The sequence below is a fragment of the Rhinopithecus roxellana genome, chromosome 21, assembly GCF_007565055.1.
Source record: "Rhinopithecus roxellana isolate Shanxi Qingling chromosome 21, ASM756505v1, whole genome shotgun sequence".
Taxonomy (NCBI): domain Eukaryota; kingdom Metazoa; phylum Chordata; class Mammalia; order Primates; family Cercopithecidae; genus Rhinopithecus; species Rhinopithecus roxellana.
In genome coordinates, this window is record NC_044569.1 from 29,573,155 (window position 1) to 29,596,845 (window position 23,691).

The 23,691-nt window shown below is 39.5% G+C and overlaps 1 protein-coding gene across 5 annotated transcripts in view; it reads right to left on the minus strand.

Moving 5' to 3' along the window:
• Positions 1 to 391: 391 nt before the first annotated feature.
• CD226 (CD226 molecule) overlaps positions 392 to 23,691 on the minus strand; it is a 97,104-nt gene continuing 73,804 nt past the window's right edge. For 4 of the 5 annotated variants that reach the window (XM_030925727.1, XM_030925724.1, XM_030925726.1 and 1 more), the window contains 2 exons: positions 7,570 to 7,624; positions 392 to 4,609 (listed from right to left, as the gene is read on the minus strand). In XM_030925727.1, coding sequence (XP_030781587.1) covers positions 4,357 to 4,609; positions 7,570 to 7,624 — 308 coding nt within the window. In that variant the 3' untranslated portion in view covers positions 392 to 4,356. Of the gene's footprint in view, positions 4,610 to 7,569; positions 7,625 to 11,194; positions 11,298 to 23,691 lie in introns of all 5 variants that reach the window. The other variant, XM_030925728.1, reaches the window with a different exon arrangement.

The following is a 23,691-nucleotide window of genomic DNA, read 5'->3' on the forward strand; positions in this document are numbered from 1 at the left end:
CAGATCACCTGAGGTCCGGCGTTCGAGATCAGCCTGACCAACATGGAGAAACCCCGTCTCTACTAAAAATAAAAAGTTAGCCAGGTGTGGTGGCACATGCCTGTAATCCCAGCTACTCAGGAAGCTGAGGTGGGAGAATCACTTGAATCCGGGAGGCGGAGGTTGTGGTGAGCCGTGATCGCGCCATTGCACTCCAGTCTGGGCAACGAAAGCGAAACTCCGTCTCAAAATAATAATAATAATAATAATAATAATAATAGGAATATTGCATTGAGATAAAAGTTACAATGCATCATTGATTTGAATTTTTCTGCATGTAATTCATCACGTTGATTTTATTCTGTAGAAAATTTTCCCTGCTATTTCTTGATGGCAAATGAAGCTAGTGATCGAGAAACATTGCGTTTTATTCATTCAAAACAACAGAATACACTACATCTAGGAAAATATTTCTATACACTACAAGAACCAAAAATTCAAAAGTACACACTAACACTGGAAAAAGTATTCTAGACAGGTTGACCATATAACTTATTCTAACAAGGATAACAGAAAATAAACCAGAATTATCCCATGCATTTATCGCCCATACTTCCAAATAGACCTTTTCTTACAACATCTTACAACATAGTTAGTGCTTTGAATCTGGAAAAATATATGTAAACCGACCTTGAGGATTTATAAAATTTCCTTAGAAAGCATTGCAGTTAATTCTAGAAGCTGTTTTTCTACCTATTGAATCACTAGAAATAGAGAAGCTTTTTAAAAACTAAACTTGTTTTTAGTTTTCAGATAAATGTTTTAAGAGCCCAGAGTCTTGGCTAGAAGAATTCTAATGAACAGATCAGTGAAAAAATATACTAACTTACACAGAAGTCTGAAGGTGAAGGTCAATACTTTCTAGATGTTACATTTTAATAGTAGCTAAACTAATGGTGACATGTTTATGTTGTCTTATTTTTTTTAAAGAATTTTCTTATCACTGTTGTGAAAAGAAACCTCTTTGTACTCACAATTTAGCATCTCCACTTGCACTTTATAAGCATCTTTATAATATCATCAATCTTGCTGAAATTTCATATAAGCAGTACAAAATACAGTATATCATTATAAATCAAGGAGAAGCAATTTGGTCACAGTGATCTCTACTTACAACGCGGACTCTCCCAATTTAGAAAATTACTGTCATACAACTGTAATTTTTACTTAATGCCATTCTATATAAACCAATATAACTTGTATGCTCACAATAAAAGAATGCCTACTAAAAGTATTTTTAATTACTGTCTTTTAAATTGATAACCCATGTATTTTAAGTTTATATATATAGTACTTTAATAATAAACTAAATTACTTAAAACATAAATTTGAGTTTTTACTAATTAAAAATTATATACTCAGCTACCTGCCTCCCATTTTAAGCATGATCGGGGTAAATGAAATTTCTATTTTATTTTCTCAACATATTCTACATAAAGTTTTTAAAATAAAGGTTGAAGGTATCTCTTATAATAATATAGTCAATTCATAGTCATCATAGTTCAATAAGATGTGTTCTTTCCCTGACAAAACTGGGTACTCCACAATGACATTGAACAAATCTACCTACCTTATTATCACAAAGTAATTTCCTTTAATTGGTTACTTTAATGTAAATGTTAATGGCATTCGAAGGAAGCATAGATTCTTATTTAATGTTGTATTATCCATCAATATAAATTATATACATGTGTATACATATATAAAACTTGAGGAGCATTTTGCTTCCAAAGCAGCAACTTGTAAAAAAAAAAATCTGTATTTATAACATAATTTACTGGAATTCTGATCTTTTATTCTGTGGATCTGTTTTGATCTGATTTCGTAGTAACAATCAGAATCATAGGTGCAAAACAGTAGAGGTAGAGAAACATACACTACGGAGAGTTCCAAAACTATCACGAATTAGGGATGATGTTAAAAAGATTACAATGAAAGTCCTTTGGTAAGTAAAGACGTCCAGGGAAAGAAATGAATGAATGGAATTTCACAAGCATTAACCCTGAGGGTATAACAGGAGCATCAGAGGAGGTCAGAAAATTTTTGGGAGAACTTAGGATGGCTCCAAATTCCTGAAAAAAATCCTACACTCTGTAGAGGAAGAATATATAGAGAAGAAATGACAGAGTAAATAGTTCTCATCAATATTTTGAATGAGAGACCAAAAACACGAAAACACGCAAGAAAAAAGAGACAAGTCCCAAATGCTCTGGAGGCTTTGCAACACTTCAGTGGTTTGCTACAAACGTCTTCCACGAAGTTCCCAGTAAAAACCACCATGACAATGGTATCTGACTGTGCTCTCCCTTCCACACCCAGTCATCATTTTCTCTCTTAAAATTGGATTTATATTTCCCCATACTACAATTGTAAAAATGTTTTCCTGATCACATACACTAATCATTGAGAATTTGGTTATTGGAGTTTTCCACAAAGTAATATTTTGATTGTCTTCACCATTCAGAAAAGCAATTATTTACCTTTTAATTGATGCTAAGCTTGCTTCACCATGCAAACCAATAAATTATCTCATGGAATCTTTGATTGATCTGATAGAGGGTTTTCTTGTAAACTACCTTTCAAGTTTGTTACGCTAATATATTTGTGGAAATATTTCATGAATCCAGGTATGAAAATATATTTATGCAAACATAATAAAAATGAGAGTTTACTCTTCTTGCATTTACTTAAGTACAACTAGGAAATGGTCATTTTAATTTTTTCACTCCTGAAAAGGGTTTTAAAAAACCTCACAAATTTTATAATTCACAGAAATGTGGGCACTTACCATTTCTGTAATTCACAAAATAATTGCACTATTTGGCATACATGGTGTTTAAGGCTAAAATCATAAAACACTCACTAATTAGCTTAAAAGTGTAAATTACATCTTAGAATCTGTCTAGGCAACAGGAGAATTTGGACTTGCTTCATTTAAGATTATCATGAAGTCCACAACTTTGATATTTAAATACAGTCTTCATAATGAATCTTCTCTAGATGGTGGTCTTTAGAAATCTTTAGAGACAAATAATGAATCTTTTAGACATGAATGATCACTATATTTAATAATGACCATTGTCCTTTCAAGGTAACCATGACAGTTTTATTCAGTTTGGCCAATACTTTTCATTGTTTGCCTACATCTAGAATTCAAACAATATCAGGTATGGCCTCTAATTGCTTTGACTGTTGGTGAAGTCATTAGGGCTGTCTTTGTCCAAATTGTGAAGCAGAAGTTTCCCTTTGTATTTTTCTGTGGTTTGATTCCTTTCTCCTGTTGCCTGTACCCTCCCAATTTCTTTTTTCCCTCTCAAATTTCTACCCTATCATCCTATGCCACCACTTCCGGCTGTCACTTTTAGTGGTATATTATATTCAAGTTTCACATAATCATTAAAAAATAACAACTAGGTGCCTGACCCTTTTGAGAGAATTTACATATTAAAAATAATTCTCAAAAGTAGAAAAGAAAAACAATGTCCAAAACATTAAGTTATTTATTATTGGACTATCTACTACATTTGCTCCTAAGGCTAGACGTGGGATGGTGGCAAGAATTCTATACAGAATGAGAGATAAATATATATGAGAATAGCAAGGGATTGCCCTCTCATATTTATCTTCCTCTTGATTATTCATTTCTTCTATTGCCAGGTACTCTTCTGGACTATGCTGATAGCGTGGATTCTAGAAGTATGGAGAGAGATACCCCATTTCTAGAATCCATCCCATATTTCACTTTTTAGTTAACCAAGAATATCTTGGTTAGTCACTGCAGTCAATATTTGTTGGTAAACTCCCCAGCTTTGAGACTCCTGTTCCCTCTTCTAACCATGCTCTGAATTGCCTAGTATTGTGCTTTGACCCTGCTCTCAGCTCTAGAAGTGAGCCCTTAGTTTTCTTAAGCCATTCCATCGTTTCTGATCATGATGCCTATTTAACAATGAAAAAGTAACCAAATGTGTTGGTTCTATTAGAGAAGCAAACTCTCTACCAGACAGAAACAAGGATGTATGAATTGCCAAGAGTTGGCAGCCATCTTGCCAACACAAGAGGAAAACCTGCATGAGAGTGAGGCCAAGACCAAGGAAATGGATCCAACACTGTGGAAAGGGATTCAGAAGCCAGTTTATGCCCATACTTAATTCTAGACACATTTAAGCCCTGGTAAATAGTCCTTGCCAAAAGCTTAATCTCCCCTGGATCATTCTGTTACATGATTCAGTAAATTTTCTTTTGTATATAAACAAGTTGGAGTCAGGTTTTCTGAAACAGTTCCATGAAAAATGTTTTTTAGGTAATGAAGTACGTTTCCTACCAAATGAACTCAATGAGACAACTAGTATCTAAGGTAGACCATGGGTAGTGGAAAAAAATTGCATAACAATCCATGCATGAGTACATAAGAGTCATTATTAATGCACTCATGTCAAGAATAAGCTTAAACTCTAGTCTTTGGTCTACGAGAGAAGGTTGGATAGTTGACATAAATATCCTCTCTTGTATCATCCATGGATTGATTGGTAGGTTGACTGGCAGAGATGGGGCTTCTATAGTTCTTGGGTGCCTAGAAAGACAAACATCAGAGAATGTCAATAATTCACTGCATTTCAACAACTAATGAAGACATTCAAAACATACCTCTCAGAAATGCAGGCATGATATGGGACAAATTTCCATTATAATTAATTTGATAAAACATTCTTCTCACTGTATTGAACTTCTGTTAGAAATCACATTCTTGACTGAGATGCAACAGAAACCTAGTCTACATTAATACTTGCTGTATTGTGCTATGAATTACCTGTTTCAATGTGGAACTCTCTCTCCCAATGTTAAGCTATTTTGATAAGAACAATTATTATCAGTTTTATATGGAAATTCTAACATCATGTCTGAACCTTAAAAAATAAGCAACTTAACATATAAAAAGTTAACAAAACAACAAACTGACATTCACTTTCAAGATGATATTGTATAATCATTAATCTTCTCTACTGTAATCAAGTCACTTTGACCACATATGTATGTATGTAACAGAAACTATGCAGGTGTGAAAAAAGAAAGACAAATTGAGAGACAAAAGAGACTAGAGAAAGATCTTTTGATGAGTAATTTAAAAATTTAGATTGACCTCAGTGTTGTTTTTTTTTGTTTGTTTGTTTTTTTCTGAGTCAGAGTCTCTCTCTGTTGCCCAAGCTGGAGTGCAGTGGCACAATTTCGGCTCACTGCAACCTCCACCTCCCAGGTTCAAACAATTCTCCTGCCTCAGCCTCCCGAGTAGCTGGGATTACAGGCATGCACCATCACACCCAGCTAGTTTTTGTATTTTTAATAGAGATGGAGTTTCACCATGTTGGCCAGGGTGGTCTCGAACTCCTGACCTCAGAGGATCTGCCAGCCTGAGCCTCCCAAAGTGCTGGGATTACAAGGATGAGCCACCATGCCCAGCCAGATCTTAGTGTTTTTAAGAGGAAAGCAAAATGAAAATTCAAGTGCCATGATTACTTATGCAGGTTGTCCTTTTAAAAAGAGAATGAAGAGTTCTAACGTCTTTTTTGACAGTCCGACCTATTAACTCTTTAATAATCCTTCAAAATATTATTCTACAAAAGCCTGAAAAAGTTGGATACCTAATATAGACAGTTGCAAAGCTCCTTTTCATTCCCCAAATTCACAACAATAAATGTGACTGGATTGGCATGAGTAGACGGAGTGCTAAGGATGAAGAAGGTAATCCCACAATTGTATATGACAGAGCACCAATTTATTGCTTGCTGGAGTGGCTGATGAAACAAAGCAAGGTTTCTTGATTCTACAGTTGGCATCAAGAAGCAATCTATGTTTTTGCCAACAACCAAAAAAATATTTTTGCAAAAGTAACTATTTAATTTTTTAAAAAGTTAAACTGATCAATTGTGAAGGCGTCTTACGAACACATGTTGGACTGTCAGAACCTTTTTAGCACTTGGTTTTTGGCCATCTAGAATTCAATTGCAAATAATTAAAATGAAAAGAAATGTATATACTTTTGGATAGGATTTGGGAAAATTTTTGTCTTAGTTTGGGCTGCTGTAACAAAATACCGTAGACTGGGCTGCTTAAACCACAAACACTTATTCCTCACAGTTCTGGAGGCTGGGAAGTCCAAGATTAAGAAAATATCCTCTTAACTTGAGCAAAAAAAAAAAAAAGAGAGAGAGAGAGTCTGGTGAGGGCCTGAGGGCCTGTTTCTTGGTATGCAGATAACTGTCTTCTCAGTATCCTCACATTGCAAAGAACAGAAAGAGGAAGCAAGCACTTCTGTCCTTAAAAAGGCACTAATCCCATTTGTGAAGATTCCACTCTGATGATCTAATTACATCCCAAAGTCTCCACCTCCTAATATCATCACATTGGGGGTTAGGATTTCAACATATGAATTTTGGGAAGACACAAATGTTCAATACATAGCAACTTTCTTTGTGAAATTTCATAAACAGGATAGATTTGAAGTATAGTGGGGATAATGATCATGAAAATACATATTCCTCTTATCTGCAAACCCAGAAGGAAGTTTCTCGTCTTTTAGTTAAACAACCAGGGGCAGGAGCAAGGCAGAATAAGGAAGAAACTTTCACAGCTCATCAAACTCCTGCAGCCCATAAGGAAATAAAAAAGTTATTTGGCTGTATAACGTAAGTACATACTAATTAATAACTTAACTCCAAAGATAATAATAATAATGAATATCATTATGCTCTTCTATATGCTTGCTATATTTCTGGTTCTTTTATGCAATTTAACCATCACAATAACCTTATGACATAAAAATACTATGTCCTCTCCTGGGTTAGATAGTGTCCCCCACAAATTCATGTCCTCCTCAGAACCTCATAATGTGACCTCATTTGAAAATAGGATCCTTGTAATTAGCTAAGCTCAAATAACACTGTGCTGGAGAAGGGTGGGCCTTTAAGTCCAAGATGACTGGGGTCTTCATAAGAAAAGAAGGAAGGCAGACACAAACACACAGGTGAGAACAGTGATGAGAGGGGCAGAGATTGAAGCAATTGGTCTGCCAGCCAAGGACCGACAGCTCCACTAGCAGCTGGACAGAAGCATGGGATGGATTCTCATCCCACGAAGCAACCAGTCCTTCTGACACTGTTTTTCGTACATCAACCCTCCAGAATTATGGAAGAATAGATTTCTTCCATAATGTTTTAAGCCACCCAGTTTTGGTAATTTGTCACAGCAGCCCTAGAAAAGGAACAAAGATTTAGGGAAGGCATAGTGCTGATTGTTATTACGCCAGGGTAATTGCTCCTTTATTTATATTCATATAAAAAACTTAGTTTCAAAGGGTATTAAAAATAGAATAGTTCAGAAAATAACTTTCTCCAAATAGCTGATATTTAAATTACAGGCAACTGCATGGTCAGGTTACTGAAAGGACAGTAAAATATAAGATTGCTAACTGCAAAAGAGACTGACTTTGCATTTGTAAATTACAAAAGATATAATGACAGTTTCGTATAAACTTACCTTCTGTGTATCCCAGGACTCTGTATATAGATCGCTTCTTTCTCTCCTTCTCCTTCTGGAATGCATATTCAATAAAGGATATAAAGATATGATATTCCAGCACCAATATTATTTCAAACACGCTATAAAAAGAAATGAGGCCATGTCCTTTGCAGGGACATGGATAGAGCTGGAGGCCATTATCCTTAGCAAACCAATGCAGGAAGAGAAAACCAAATACCACATGTTCTTACCTATAAGTAGGAGCTGAATGATGAGAACACGTGGACACACAGAGGGGAACAACACACACTGGAGCCTACTGGAGGGTGGAGGGTGGGAGGAGGGAGAGGAAAATAACTATTGGGTATGAGGCTTAATACCTGGGTGATGAAATAATCTATACAACAAACCCCATGACACATGTTTACCTAGCTAACAAACCTGCACATCCTGCACGTGTATCCCTGAACTTAAAATAAATGTTAAGAAAATAAAAATGAAAATAAAAAAATAAAGAGAGTAAACATATCACAATTAGATTTATGTTGACCAGCCATTCTGGTTTGCCTGGGACTAAGGAGTTTCCCAAGATGAGAGATTTTCAATGCCAAAACCCAGAGAGCCCCGAAAACAAAGGCTCCCTATTTGTTAATGCCAATGTTCACAAGGAATGTAAAAATAAGTATCTAACATTTTTCTCCCTAAATATTAAATTTCTTCCCACAATCTGGTACACATCTATAGAACATACTTTGGCTCCTTTTTGTTTGTTTGTTTGAGACAGAGTCTTACTCTGTTACCTAGGCTGGAGTACAGTGGTGCAATCTTGGCTCAAGGCAGCCTCCACCTCCCGGGTTCAAGTGATTCTCCTGCCTCAGCCTCCTGAGTAGCTGAGACTACAGACAACCACAACCACGCCCAGCTAATTTTTGTAGTTTTAGTAGAGCTGGGGTTTCACCATTTGGGCCAGGCTGGTCTCAAACTCCTGATCTCAAATTATCCACCCACCTCATCCTCCCAAAGTGCTGGGATTACAGGCGTGAGCCACCACGCCTGGCCGTATTTTGTCTCCTTTCACACTTGCCAATGGGAGGCGCTTTCCCTAGCCATGTTCACTTAGTTGTGTTACTGTTGCTATCTCCGCATGAAAACAGCACACACCAGGAGCAGAGAAACTGCTGCCAATTCCTCCAGCACACAGGCTACCAGGCGCTGAGTGTGAAGAATTCAGTTTTGTTCAGAGACACTGTCTGATTTATGTTGGCTTCTATCCAAGTCGATACATCTGAAGCTGCAGGATTTTTTAAAACAGTCAGTAAAACAGAGTTCAGAAGGTCATTGTTGGAGCCCTTGGGTCATCTTTCAAAGCATTTCCATTGGAAGTCACAACCACAAACTGATGCTAGTGACAAGGTAGAAAGAACAAGTGCTTTCCCTTGTGGTGTGCATCTATGATTACAAATTCAAGTCCACTAATCTCCTTTTATCACATTTAACCAAGTGGGACAATATATTCTACCGTTCAATTTAGCTATTCATGTAAAAGTGATGCATTTTCATGAAGCAAAATCTATCACGTCCAACATCTGTGTCCCTGTGGAGGTTTGTCACCACTCGCTGTCTCTTAGTCACATTGCCCAGTTCCCAGGTGCTCCCTCTGCCATCTCTGCCCCCAGGATGTTTCCCATTGCCAAGGTGAAACAGTGGAGGAGTCCGTGGTGCTACTAACACCTCCATTCCTTACCTCAATTTGCTAATTTCTGTTCAGGGAAAGACTTAAGGGCAGTCTATGGTGGGGAAAAAGGTAAAATGACCTGATCTCCTGTTTCAGTTTAATTAGACAAATGTTTATTGAGCATTCATTATTTGGACAGATTAGTGCTAAATGCTATCAAATGCTAAGAAATGAATAAAACACACACTCTGCCATTATGAAGGGATGGCAAGCATGAAAGTGATTAAAATACAAAGCAGGATGTGAGGAGTAGCAGAGACGTACACGATGACTCCAGATGGTGACATCATGTCTATCTGCAGGGACGGAGAACAGTGCAGAGCCCACAGAGGGGACAGGTGTTTCACACCTTGAATGATACACGGGAAAGCAGCCAAATGTGGGGAAACAGCATTTTGGTAGCAAACCAGATGGGGAGAGCGTTGGGTGTGCTTCAGTTTTCACAAAATTTATCAACATCAGGGAGAATAAATAAAGTAGAAAGTGTGAATAAAAATTAGACTTCAGTCAGAATGTAGGGCAACTTCAATGACAGGGTTAATGAGTTTTAACATTATTCTGGTAGCAGTGGGAAGATAATCAAAGATATTGAACAGGAAGATGACATGCCAACCCAGCTTTCAGAAGAAGAACCAGGGAAACTGGATGGGTTAGAGAAAGAGGCTATAGCTGAGAGCAGGTTGGAGACATTACCAAAATCAGAGAGCAGTGATGACAGCTGCTAAAGAACCAGAGGTCAAGGATGAAGAGACAAGATGGAGAGGCCTACTGGAAATCCTATTAACAAAGCGTGCGTGCGTGTGTGTGTGTGTGTGTGTGTGTGTGTGTGTGTGTGTGGTGTATTTGGTAACATTACTGAAGGAGAGGAGTGCAGATGGACATATTCACTTACCCAGCAAACATATATTAAGTGTCTTGATATGCCAGACATGCAAAATAGAGACATCAAAAGTGTGGTCCCTTCCTCCCTTAAGATAACACTTTAGCTGTAATACATTATAAGGAATAATTTCTTTGCTATGATTACAGCAAAGATATGTAACAAATACCTACACAAGTGAGTTGATAAGCACAAAAGAGCTAGAAGGGGAAGAAAAACTCAGCCAAGAATATCCTAGAAAATGCCCAACTGTGCTACAACACAGTAAAAGATTTTTTTTTAATTTTTAACTTTTGTTATTGACAGGGTCTTGCTATGTTGCCTAGGCTGGACTTGAACTCTTGGGCTCAAGCAATCCTCCAGCCTCAGCCTCCTGAGTAGCTGGAACTTCAGGCATATATCACTGTGACCAGTCAAAAAAAAAATAAAAAGAAATTTAGTATAGGCCAAATGGCTCCCTGCTCTCTCTAAGGCAGTGCCTTCCAATTCCTTCTTCTCAGTAATTTTTAAGCACTTAGGTTTCTTGGTTCTGAGAATATACAACTATTTGAAATTATGCTGTTTGCTTATTGGGATGTGAGTTTCATTATGTCTTGTTCACTGCTGTGCACAATAAATATTTGATAAATGAATAAATGAAGGCTTTATCACTGTTAAACCTTGTTCTTCCCCTTCTCAGAATCTGTATCCACCTCACGCTGTGTCATCCATGCACACACACGCCACCCCCTCACTGACAGCTTTTTCCTTGGAGGAGGAGGAAGACAGGGCAGGACAAAGAGCAGAGGTATCAAGCAGAAAATAAAAGGGGCAGACCACCAGCTTCTACTAACTCTCAGATGAACTATTCCAGCTCTCCCTGTAACATTACCACAGCTACTTCTCCTCCTTTATGTTAGAACAGTGCTCACAGAAATATGTATGTGATTGCTGAGACAGCTTGACAAATTACTGGGTTATTAATAGAGAACCTCTAACATTGGAATTACTCATACTGAGTAATATTCAGGATAAGTTGCACTACTCACCTGTTAAGGAAAATGACAATGATGGTGGTAATTGAGATAACAAACAACAACAATAAAACTGTCCCTCCAGCCACAAAGCGGGTATATTGGTTATCGGTTTTACCTAGGAGAAAAAATATATATATATTGTAGGAATTAGGAATTCAGCCAAAGGCAGTAAAAAGTAAGGCAGGAAAATAAAGAAAAGAGACATTAATTATTGAGTAACAAAGACAAAGAATCCAACAAAAAAAAATAGAATGAGCTACAGGAAAAAGAGAATTTTTCTTTTAGAGTCTCCTAAATATTTCTAACTCCTAATAGATTTGTATTTGTTTCTTGATTAAGCTGAGTTTTACACCTTAAGAAGAACAAAAATATAAAGAGCACGCGTTTGCCAAAGACCTCATTCAAATAAGCTGCCAGTCATATACACAAAATCTTTTGTAGAAAAAATAACTATTAAAATAGTAAATAGGCCAGGTGTAGTGGCTCAGGCCTGTAATTGCAGAGGTTTGGGACAGCGGATCACTTGAGGCCAGGAGTTCGAGACCAGCATGGGCAATATGGTGAAACCCCGTCTCTACTAAAAACACAAAAAATTATCCCAGTGTGGTGGCACATACCTATAATCCCAGCTACTCAGTAGGCTGAGGCACAAGACTCATTTGAACCCTGGAGGCAGGGTTGCAGTGAGCTGAGATCACGCCACTGCACTCCAGCCTGGGCAACAGAGAGAGACCCTGTCTAAACATAAATAAAATAGTAAATACACAAAGATTCTCTTTTATGCCTGATATATTAAGTACATTCAACATACAACAGAATATAACTTTGATGTTTATAAGCATAATTTTAAAAATAGATATTTTCTATTCAATTTGGTAATGAGGAAAAAAAAAATCAATGTTACTCCAACTCAATGTCTGAAAATTTACCATGGCCCAGTAATCTGAAATTCTCATCCTAAATCTTGCACAATTCAACTGACCGACTCCAGCAAATTCCTTACTATGTATGTGTCTTTCATCTGTCAACTGACAGCAATGGCAGCAGCCCTAATTACATCACAGAATTGCGATGAGACTCTGATGAGTCAATATTCACAAGAACAATCAACTGCGATTAGAGAAATGTCCCCTCTGGAGTGTGAGGCCAGTGAGGGCGGAGAACATGTTATCTTTTTGTTATATCCTTCTGCCCACAACACACCTCTCACCCCGCAACCCACAGAGCATGTTGTGAGCGCCTCCCACAGAGAAGAATCCCATCAACACCTGCTGCTGGGAATGCGATTGAATTGAAACCCAGTGGTCTTTGTTGCTGTCTCTCTTCGGGAAAGCGAACCTGTCAATCACCCCACCGTTAGGATGGGGCCAGGCTCTGAAACAGCAGCACAATTTTCCTTCCTCCTGAAATCAAAGCTTGAATGTTTGTACTGTGACACCCAGGCTGTCTGGAATCCTACTGCATCCTGAAAACCACACCTGTCAACCAATTCTTCCCCATCTTTTCCCCAGATAATTTCTTCTCACTTTATCCACTACTTAGCTGCATTTTTTTCATAAGAACTCAAAGTATAGACCCACTTATTCTTTTACAAACTTTACTGCAAAGGGAAACTAAGACAAATAAGCGAACATTTTTTTTTAAAACTTTTTAAACCTAGATTCCACAAATAAGTGAAGTCATGCAAAATTTTTTCTTTTTGTGTCTGGCTTATTTCACTTAGCAGAATGTCCTCAAGGTTTATCCACCTTGTCACACATGACAGGATTTCCTTGTGTTTCAAAGGGTTAATAGTACTCCACTGTGTCTATGTACCACATTTTCTTTATCCATTCATCTGTTGATGGACACCTAGGTTGCATCCACATCTTGACTATTGTAGACAATGATGCAATACATACACAGTGCAGGTATTCCTTCAAGATACTGATTTCGTTTTCTTTTTTTCCTTTGTATGTAATACCCATCAGAAGGACTGTTGGTTCATATGAGTTTATTTTTAATATTTTTTGAGATGGAATTTCGTTCTTGTTACCCCGGCTGGAATGCAGTGGCGCAATCTTGGCTCACTGCAAGCTCCTCCTTGCAGGTTCAAGCGATTCTTGCGCCTCCGCCTCTGAGTAGCTGGGATTACAGGAGTCTGCCACCAAGCCCAGCTAATTTTTCTATTTTTATAGAGATGAGATTTCACCATGTTGGCCAGGCTGGTCTCAAACTCCTGACCTCAGGTGATCCACCTGTCTTGGCCTCCCAAAATGCTGGAATTACAGGCATGAGTCACCGCACCCAGCCTATTTTTAATTTCTTGAGGAACCTACAACCTGTACCAATAATGGCTGTACCCATTTACATTCCCGCCAACAGTGTACAAAGATTCCCGTTCCTCCACATCCTCACCAACACTTGCTATCTCTTGTCTTTTTGATAACAGCCATTCTAACAGGGGTGAGGTGAGAGCTCACTGTGGTTTTGATTTGCATGTCCCTGATGACTAGTAATGTTGAGCACCTTTCCATATACCTATTGGTCAGTGTTATGGCTTTGGAAAAACGTCTATTTTTGCCCACTTTTAACTTGGGTTGTTCTTTTGCTATGAAATCCTGCCATTTGTGACAGCATGGATGAATTTGGAGGACATTATGCTAAGTGAAATAAGCCAGACATAGAAGGACAAATACTGTATAATCTCACCTGTATGTGGAATCTAAAAAAGTCAAATTTATAGAAGCAGGGAATAGAGCAGTGGTTCCTAGGAGGTAGAGGTGCAGAAAATAGGGAGACGTTGGTTAAAAGGGTACCAACTTGTGGTTATAATGGGAACCTACTGTAGAGTATGGATGATGATACATGAGTTAATTAATTGTGGTAATTATCGCACCATGTTTATACACATCAAATAATCACATTGCATGCCCTGAATATATTCAATCTTTATTTGACAGTTAATTATTTTTAAAAAAAATTTAAAGCAATTGTTTTCTTTGGGCTTTTTTATATTTTCCAGATTTTCTAGATGATGTGTTCCTTTTGTGATCGGGCATTACAGTACAAAACAATTAAAGATCTGCATGCTTAAAAAAGAATATTTTATCAAATCTTAGTGGTTAAAGTACAGGATGTAGAAATCTTTCTTTAAGAAATAGATTCAGGGCCGGGCGCGGTGGCTCAAGCCTGGCCTCCCAGCACTTTGGGAGGCCGAGATGGGCGGATCATGAGGTCAGGAGATGGAGACCATCCTGGCTAACACGGTGAAACCCCATCTCTACTAAAAAATACAACAAACTAGCCGGGTGAGGTGGCGGGTGCCTGTAGTCCCAGCTGCTCGGGAGGCTGAGGCAGGAGAATGGCGTAAACCCGGAAGGCGGAGCTTGCAGTGGGCTGAGATCCGGCCACTGCACTCCAGCCTGGGCGACAGAGCCAGATTCCGTCAAAAAAAAAAAAAAAGGAAAGAAAGAAAGAAAGAAAGAAAGAAAGAAAGAAAGGAAGGAAGGAAGGAAGGAAGGAAGGAAGGAAGGAAGGAAGGAAGGAAGGAAGGAAGGAAGGAAGGAAGGAAGGAAGGAAGGAAGGAAGGAAGGAAGAAGAAAGAAAGATTCAGAATACTTAACAATTAAGATGTCTTTCTTTATTAAGGTCTAATTTATATGCATTTAACAGTATAATCTGCTTGAAAGTACCACCCCTTGTCAGACACTGTTCAATTATAAATCCAAATTTCAGATGCATTGTTTCATAGGAAATATGTTACCTATTTGTAACCTCTTTGTAGTAATGTTTGACCTCTTGGATTATATCCATTTATTCACTCGGTCTTTAAACACAAAGTATTTCACGGTGTACTGTATGCCTGGTACTATAGACAAAGTGGTAGGTAAAAACAAACTTGACACCTGTGTAGAAAAAAACTCTCAAATTGTGTTTTTCCTCTGCTCTCACACTACCACAGAAATCATCAACAGATTTCTGTGACCAAAGATGTGGGTGGTTTTCCGGTTTTCCCCACACACCAAGTAACGGACACCAGCTGAGTGTCCGCCAATTCAAATCTGACACGATCTACCTAAGGATGGTATCAGATCCCACAGGTTCAGGGCTCAGTCCCAAAGACATCACCCCCCCACCCCCATTGCCAACCCCGCCCTTCAGACACCAATTGCGAGTCCAGGCCTCTAGAATTTTTTTTTTTTTTTTTTTTTGAGACAGAGTCTCACTCTGTCACCCAGGCTGGAGTGCAATGGCAGGATCTCAGCTCACTGCAATCTCCGCCTCCCAGGTTCAAGTGATTCTGCCTCAGCCTCCCAAGTAGCTGAGATTACAGGTGCCTGCCACTATGTTCAGCTAATTTTTGTATTTTTAGTAGAGACGGGGTTTCACCATGTTAGTTAGACTGGTCTCGAACTCCTCACCTAAGGTGATCCACCCTCCTCAGCCTCCCAAAGTGCTGGGATTAGAGGTGTGAGCCACCGCACCCAGCCCCAGGCCTCTAGAACTTCTGACCGATGGGCTTCAAGCTGGGGTTCCCAAGACCCCTTTTTCAGGTTTGGTTAACGTGGTGGAGCCACTTACAGAGCTCAAGAAAACACATTTGCCAGTTTAATATCAAGGATATTGCAAGGGATACAGATGAAGAGATTGGTAGGGTGAGGCACGTGTAAAGGGGCACAGAGCTCCCATGCCCTCCCTGTCCACGCTGCCCTGTAGGAGGCTCCACGTGTTCAGCTATCCAGAAACTCTCCAAACCCCATCCTCTTGGGTTTTTACGGAGGCTTCATTACATAGGTATGACTGACAACCTTGTAGAAATGGGATTGGGCAAAAAGCATATCATCTAAACCCAACAAGGCCTGTCCAGACTTTAGGTATGGAGTGGGATAGTCTCTGGAATGAGGGTCTTTTGACCCATATTCAGATTAGTCTTACCTTGGTCAGGAGAAAGGATGGGAGAAGGTCAGAGAGAGTTTCTGTTTCCTGAGGCCTAAAGTGTCCCAACATTATAACAAGGACCATGGGAGTTTTGAGCCAGGACCCGTGGATGAAAACTTACAGATCTGCATATCCTAATACCACAATACCTGATTTAGTGGAACATATATTGCTTCGAAAACTCCTAGACAATTTAAAAAGAGTTTGGGAAAAAGGATTTTTTCCTAAGAAATAAAGGTGAAATAAAGCACGGGGTCAGGTAGAGATTCAATCCAGAGACATTCCAATCTAAAGTGGCCCAGGCTGTAGCTGACATGGCTTCTCACTCCACTCCCTGCCCTGCCTGCCGCTTCCACATGAATGACCACCAGCTTAGAACACGGCTGGGGTAAACTTGCACCTTGCTGGGCCCTGTATGGCTGCGGAAAATAAAAAGGACAAGCAAATGGGTACGGATGCTTCAGGAGTTAATCAATAGTCCCTAACATTTACTTTTTTAAGTTTTGCTAATAGATCTCAGATAGAGTAATGTTAACCCTGAAGCCCTTCTCCTTAAAAAAGAAGAATTATTTCCAGAAGCCATTTCTCTGCTAACTTTTTTTCAGTTATATCTCAATGCTGTGTTGATTCATAGGAGGACAAAAGCGTCTTGAACCATAAAACCATTATTTTTCCTTCCATCACGAAAGATAAATACCGTTAAAACAATCTAAAGCAAGTCAGTGAAATATATAAATGAATAATTTACTCCAGGATTGTGACCCTCTAGGCTACGTTTCTGGCAATGACAAGTATTTACGGCTGAGTTATAAACTCTTAGAAAAGGCTCATGATAGAAATATTGCCAGTCCCTTCCCTCAGAGTTCGGCAGGCAAGAGCGGCCATTAAAGTCTATAGTTTATCCTCTATTAGGGCTGGGGTGGAGTTAGGGAGTGAAGAAACCAAGTCACTTAGAACCTAAATAACTGGGCCAAAGAACACGCCAGGGAAAACCCACAGATCCTGACTCTCCAACATCCAGCATTATGCTGGAAAATGCAAATTAAAACCGCAATGAGAAACTACCTCACACCCGAGGCTTTTCTCAAAAAGATGAAAGATAACAAGTGGTTTTCTCTGCCATCATGGTGTGTGTGGTTGACTCCATTCCTCGCCATGTCTTCTCACAAGACTTTCGGGCTCAAAAGAAACAAAAGCAAAATCATCCCGTTCCCCAGTGGACTCAGATGAAAGCTGGTAATAAAACCAGGTACAGGTCCAAAATGGAGCCACTGAAGAAGAACCAAGCCAGGTTTATACGGAATTGTACGTGAGATGGCACGCAGGTTTATGCTGTGTCAAGGTCATGATCATGTCACCATATCGAGCTGTAAATGTCACTACTGTCTGGACAGTCGAACATGTTTTATTGGGAATATGTTTTTTATCTTTGTTTATATGCTCTGCACTAGTAGGTAGGTTCAGTAATAAATATGTGAGAACTTTTGTTTCAGAAAGAAAAAGTAAAGAAGGGAAAGAAAGGAAAAGAAAGGATAGAGAGAGAGAAGAAAGGAGAGGAAAAGGGAGGAAAGAAGGAAGGAAGGAAGGAAGGAAGGAAGGAAGGAAGGAAGGAAGGAAGGAAGGAAGGGAGGGAGGGAGGGAGGGAGGGAGGGAGGGAGGGAGGGAGGGAGGGAGGGAGGGGAAAGAGAAAGGAAGTAAGGAAAGAGAAAGAGAGAGAGAAAGGAAGGAAGGAAGGAAGGAAGGAAGGAAGGAAGGAAGGAAGGAAGGGGAAGAGAGTTGGCAAGGGTATGGAGAAGAGAGAACCCTTGCATACTGTTGAAAGACAACAAATACAACATAATCTCACTTAAATATGGAACCTAAAAAAATTAACGTCTTAGAAGTAGAAAGTAGAATGATGGTTACCAGAGGCTGTACAGGAGGATGGAGAGGGAGATAATGCGAGCTGTTGGTCACAGAGTACAAAATTTCAGATATACAAAGGGAGTAAGTTTTAAGATTTTTTTTTTTTTTTTTTTTTTTTTTTTGAGACAGAGTCTCACTCCATCACCCAGGTTGGAGTGTGGTGGCACAATCTCGGCTCACTGCATCCTCTGCCTCCCGGGTTCAAGCAATTCTCCTGCCTCAGCCTCAGTAGCTGGCACTGCAGGCACCTGCCATGACACCCAGCAAATTTTTGTATTTTAGTAGAGATGGGGTTTCACTATGTTGGCCAGGCTGGTCTCAAACGCTTGACTTCAGGTGATCCACCCGCCTCGGCCTCCCAAAGTGCTGGAATTACAGTCGTGAGCCACCGCGCCCGGACAAGTTTTGAGATTTATCATATAGCAGAGTGACTACAGTGAATAATAATGTATACTTAAAAATAAACGAGAGTAAATTTCAAATGTCTCACCGTAGAAATCATAGGTAAATGAGGTGATGGATATGTTAATTGGCTTGATTTAATCACCCCACATTGTACACACATATCAAAATATCACAGTGTACCCCAAAAAATACACAAATATTATTTGTCAACTAAAAATAATATTGATTTAATTTTCTTTTTTAGATTTAAAAAAAAAAGAAACTGAAATATTAGACCTTGTTTTGTGTATAGATGGACCATAAATAGTGAGTGAGTTCACACAGAGCAGATGTGGGTGAGCTGACAGATTCTGCATTATTAGGTCATTCCAAGTTTTGACTTTCTATATAATGTAGACAAATATTCAACCTTTGTCCCTCTTTAGACACTGGTTTATTGAAAACACAGAGATTAAGGAGAAAAGCCTTGGGGCCTAGTCCTGTCTTCTAATTATTTTCCCTGGAAGACCTCACATAGGACACTTAATGTTTCAAACAGTTTTTTTGGCAACTGCATAATAATGATAAAATTAACCACAAGGGTAGCTATGAGATTTAAATCAAGCAAGTAGAGGTGCTTTCAACGTTTTAAGCGCCAAACAACTTAAGTTTTTAATCGTGCATATTATATATGCATTTATATTTTATGTAGACACATTCCAAATGAGGGTTAAACAGATAACTTGTTTCTATTTTTTTCATGTTGAGATGTCACATTGAAGTAGTCCTGCACAGCAAAGCATGCTTGCTCCTGCAGCTGGACTCACCTTCCTGGGGAGGCACAGGTACTGTTGATAAACATCTACACAATAACTGTTGCCTTGGCAGACCACCGGAAATAACAACAGCCCAAAGTGTGTTGAACTTTCCTGTATGCCTGAAATATGCATCACGTGGATGTTGGTATGGTAATATTATTCCAGGTTTTCAAAGGTCAACTTTCTTTGTCCAGATAAATCAGTTTTATACTCCGTATTTCAGAAACCTTTCCCTGTTTTATGGCAAGAAAGTCCTGGAGTGTAAATCATTTTCACAGAATTAAAGGGTCATGGTTTCAACGTCTAATCCTTCTTCTGAGTAAATAGCAACCACTCTTCCTCAAAATAAAAGTATTATCAGGTTTTAGCTAAGAAATATAGGGCCCAGAGAATCGAAATGATTTTCCTGTCATTATAGAGCAAACCAATGAGGGAAGCAAGTTTCCCACCTGATGTACAAATTTTGCCTCAATTTGCCTCTCTTGATGGCTAATGATAGCAAACATTGTATATCAGGTGGGAAACTTTCTTTATATTGAAAATACTTGTCCAAAATAGTCCCAACACTTTAAAGGTTTATGTCAGTTGAGAAACATATGCCCTAAGATAGCTTGTGTGTACATTTTACCTACACAATATAGGATGACTACATTAGCTACTTTTTCTGGCACCAGAATGTACCATAATTCAGTACTGTGGGCCATAAGTTCTCTACAGTGACTGGTGTATGGCAAGGGTATTTAAGTCAGCACATGAGAACAAAGAGATGGGAACATCAAATTGACACATTTATTGAGAAAAATGTTATGGCTGACTCTTTTGTATTAGATGTCTCATATTTTTACCCAAATATTTCTGAGTCTTATACTTCTTGCACATTTACCACATTTACCTCAATTTTTATGAAGACATTATTTAAGGGAGACTATACAGATGCATCAAAGGTCAGACTGTCAAGAGTCGCACATATCTTGCTCACTGTCTTAGTGAATTAGTGTGCAGAAAAGAGTTCATGTAGCAGGCCTGGATTCTAAGTAATCCTCCTGCCTGAGCCTCCCAAGTAGCTGGGACCACAGGCACATGCCACCATGCCCAGTTAATTTTTTTTTTTTTAATGTTTTGTAAAGACAAGATCTCGCTATGTTGCTCAGGCTGTTGTTGAACTCTAGACCTCAAGCAACCCTCCTGCCTTGGCCTCCCAAAGCATTGGGATTACAGGCAGGAGCCACGCCTGGCTCCAAGGGATTACTATGGACACTTGACTCCGAGTCAAAGCCGAGTCAAAGCCGAGCCAAGACTGTTTCTGTTTGGTTTTATTTCTAGTGCTCTTGTATTCATGTTTGTGAACATGTCTTGATTGAAATCAAGAATTAGAAATTAAATACCAAGTCCATAAAAAAGAAAATGAAGGAGATGCAACAAGTTCTCTGCTCGTATAAGCATAGCAGTGAGACTTTCATGTAGATACTGTCACCTTTGGCTCAGAAAGTGTCTCTTGGGAATCCGGCTTCCTGTTATAACAGAAGTTATTTTACTTTAAAACAGTTTTTTATAACAATAAAATACTAGAAAAATGGCAAAAACAATAGACTATGGAATACTTGAGGGAAACAAATGAGGTAGGTGATGCTTTGTGGTGAGTGAGGGGACCAAATTCAAACAAACGTACAAGAGTATAATGGCACAAGGTAATTTAAAGTGGGGATGAACCATCTTGTTCCTCATTATAGCCCACCACATAGAGCAAAGTACAAGACTGGGTGCTCAGCGGACACCAGGACAGCCACACGATGGTTATATCTACTATCCTCTGTTTAGCAAGGCAAAGAAATATGCTATCCAGCTTCTAATTCTTTCCATCTAAAAATGATAATTTTAAAGCTTGATACATAAAAGGAATAAGCGTTACTAAACTTAGAAGATTCATGTATATAAAATATCTCATTACTTATTGCCCACAGAAATAAGGCCTATTGTGTATGTAAACTGTGTTTCAAATAAAACAAGTATGAGAATGCGTATGTTCTTATAACAATATAATAGAAATATCATCTTAAAATGAGCCATCAAAATTAAAAGGCAGCCAACACGCTATTTCACAGCTGTGTTCAGGCTGCCTCCTCCCCAGGATCTGGGATTTGCTGGAAGGACACACAGCACTCAGCCTGCAGCCACGCCCACAGCTCAGCCTCGCCCACAGCTTAAGGATCCGAAGCAAATCAGCAAAGGGATAAGCTGCCTGAGCAAAGTCAGAAGGACTGGCTGATATCCCCGAAGAAAGGCAGGTGTTTAGCATAAACCACATGGATTGTATAACGAGTTTAGACAGAATAAGCCACCTCATCAGTTAGAGAATGGTGGAAAGCCTCCAAAAATCCAAGTTCCCTCGTGCCCACAGAGAGCCAACCTTTCAGGCCAGCCGGCCTAAGGACTGTAGTCCTAGGCCTGGATGACAGAGCAAGCCCCTGTCTCTAAAACAAAACAATACAAATGACCACATGTGAGCCTTGTGGAATATCACCCTGATTCCTAGTCCTGGGGACATGTCCCAGGAATCCATGTCTTTCAGCAAGCACACCACATGATCCTGATGTTGGTGTTCCACAGAATGGCATTGAGAAGCAAGCACACCAGATGATCCTGATGTTGGTGTTCCACAGAATGGCATTGAGAAGCAAGCACACCAGATGATCCTGATGTTGGTGTTCCACAGAATGGCATTGAGAAACACTGCTCTACTCTAGGAAGCACCTTCCAGGGGAGCTCCAGCAGCCGAGCCCCAGCCTGCCTGTGGATTTCTCCTCCCTCCTTTCTTGGGGTATTGACTTTAGAAAACTTGTAATTGGCCGTTCTGTCTCTGTCTCTTTGAAAGACATGCACATCTTTTTAACAGCCAGATAAGTCTATTGTCAGCTTTTGATGGAGAAATGTCTTTCTCAAGGACCTGGGAGCCATCCCTTTGAAATGTAACCATCAAGGAAGACAGCTCCCAATCTCTACCCTCACAATCTCTGAGAGGGTAGAAAACTAACTACCACAAGCACCTCACTCAAGGTGCAAAAGTACCTCCCGTCATAAAGATGTGAGAAGTTTGTTTTTCCTTTGGATAAAGCCAATTGTTAGCTAACACATACAGTCACCCCCAATTACCAGTTGAATCTAGGACGAAGCATGTGTGACAAATGTTTGACAAGCCCTCTTCCTCGAAGACTAGTTATCATTCATCTTTAGAGCATGTATGTAATGGGTTGTATCTACCTGGCTGTATGAGAGAGTGAGATTTCTTTGTCTTTGCAGTCTCTTAGGAGGTTGCCTGCAACGTGCATCACATTCTGATTTAGTGCTTATTCAATAACAAAATTAATTTGTTTTCTACCTTTGTGGAGCAGTTTTCTGGGTAGGGAGATTTTGTTTCTAATTATATTTCTCCAGCAGATTTTTATTATTACTGTTGTTTAATCAGGTATAACTCTACATTACAGTGTTACCATTATGCTTATCCTCAGGAAATAGAAAATCTTCCAAATGCTGTAGTGAAATCAAGATGAACAGCCTGGTGTCTGCAGGTTGCAACAAGACACACAATAGGCATACCATACCATTTAAATACCTTATGCATTTAGCTGTACAATATAAACTACATAAACATGAGAGAACATATGTGTTCGGAATGTTTTAATATGGAAAATAAACTTTTGTTTCCGGGGGGAAGATTTTAGAGGTGAAGCCCTCACTGTCGCTAAGGAAGGAGGGGCTAGTATTCTGATTACTCCAGCTCTGGTTTCAAGAAGCCATTATGGTCTGAGTACAAGATAAGAGAACAGGATTTGAGAGGAAGAGAAGAAGAGAGAAGCCTCAGAAGGAGGAAGGAAGGGTGTGCTTGGGAACTTTTAGCAGATTCCTGGAAAGTTGTTCAAGGGAGTGGGCTTTACCACACAGGAGGAGTCCAGTGGGTGGATGTGGTGAGGCCATGAGGACACGTGCTTTGCAGTGGCCAGAAGCTGTGCCTGTGAGACCTGAGCCATCACCAGGTCTCCTTTGCCCAGAGGCTACTCCTAAAGTTCCCCGAATCTGTTCCTGGTGTGGATTTGACTTCACCAGCAATCAGCACCTCCACTCCAGGCCTTCACACCTGCTACCTGATTGTGCCCATCTCTCATGGCATTGTGTGAACAGCCTACCTCACCGTGACTCCATGACGTGCACAAGCCCCTGGAAGGAAGACAGGAAGGTAGAGGAGAACATCCCCCATAGCACTGGAGTCAGCCAAAGGACCCCGAGCTGAAATAAAATAGTGGGAGACCACACCCCCCACCCACTTCTTTGCCTAAACTTGCTCTAGAAGTTGGTTCAGCCTGAAAACCTATCACTTGTATAAACCTCTTGAAGAAGGACGCTCTGCAGCTCCACTGTCACCAGCTTCTGCTGTGACGAGTCTCCTGATGAGAGTAGTTTTTCTCTTCCACTTTGAGCAGAAAAGTA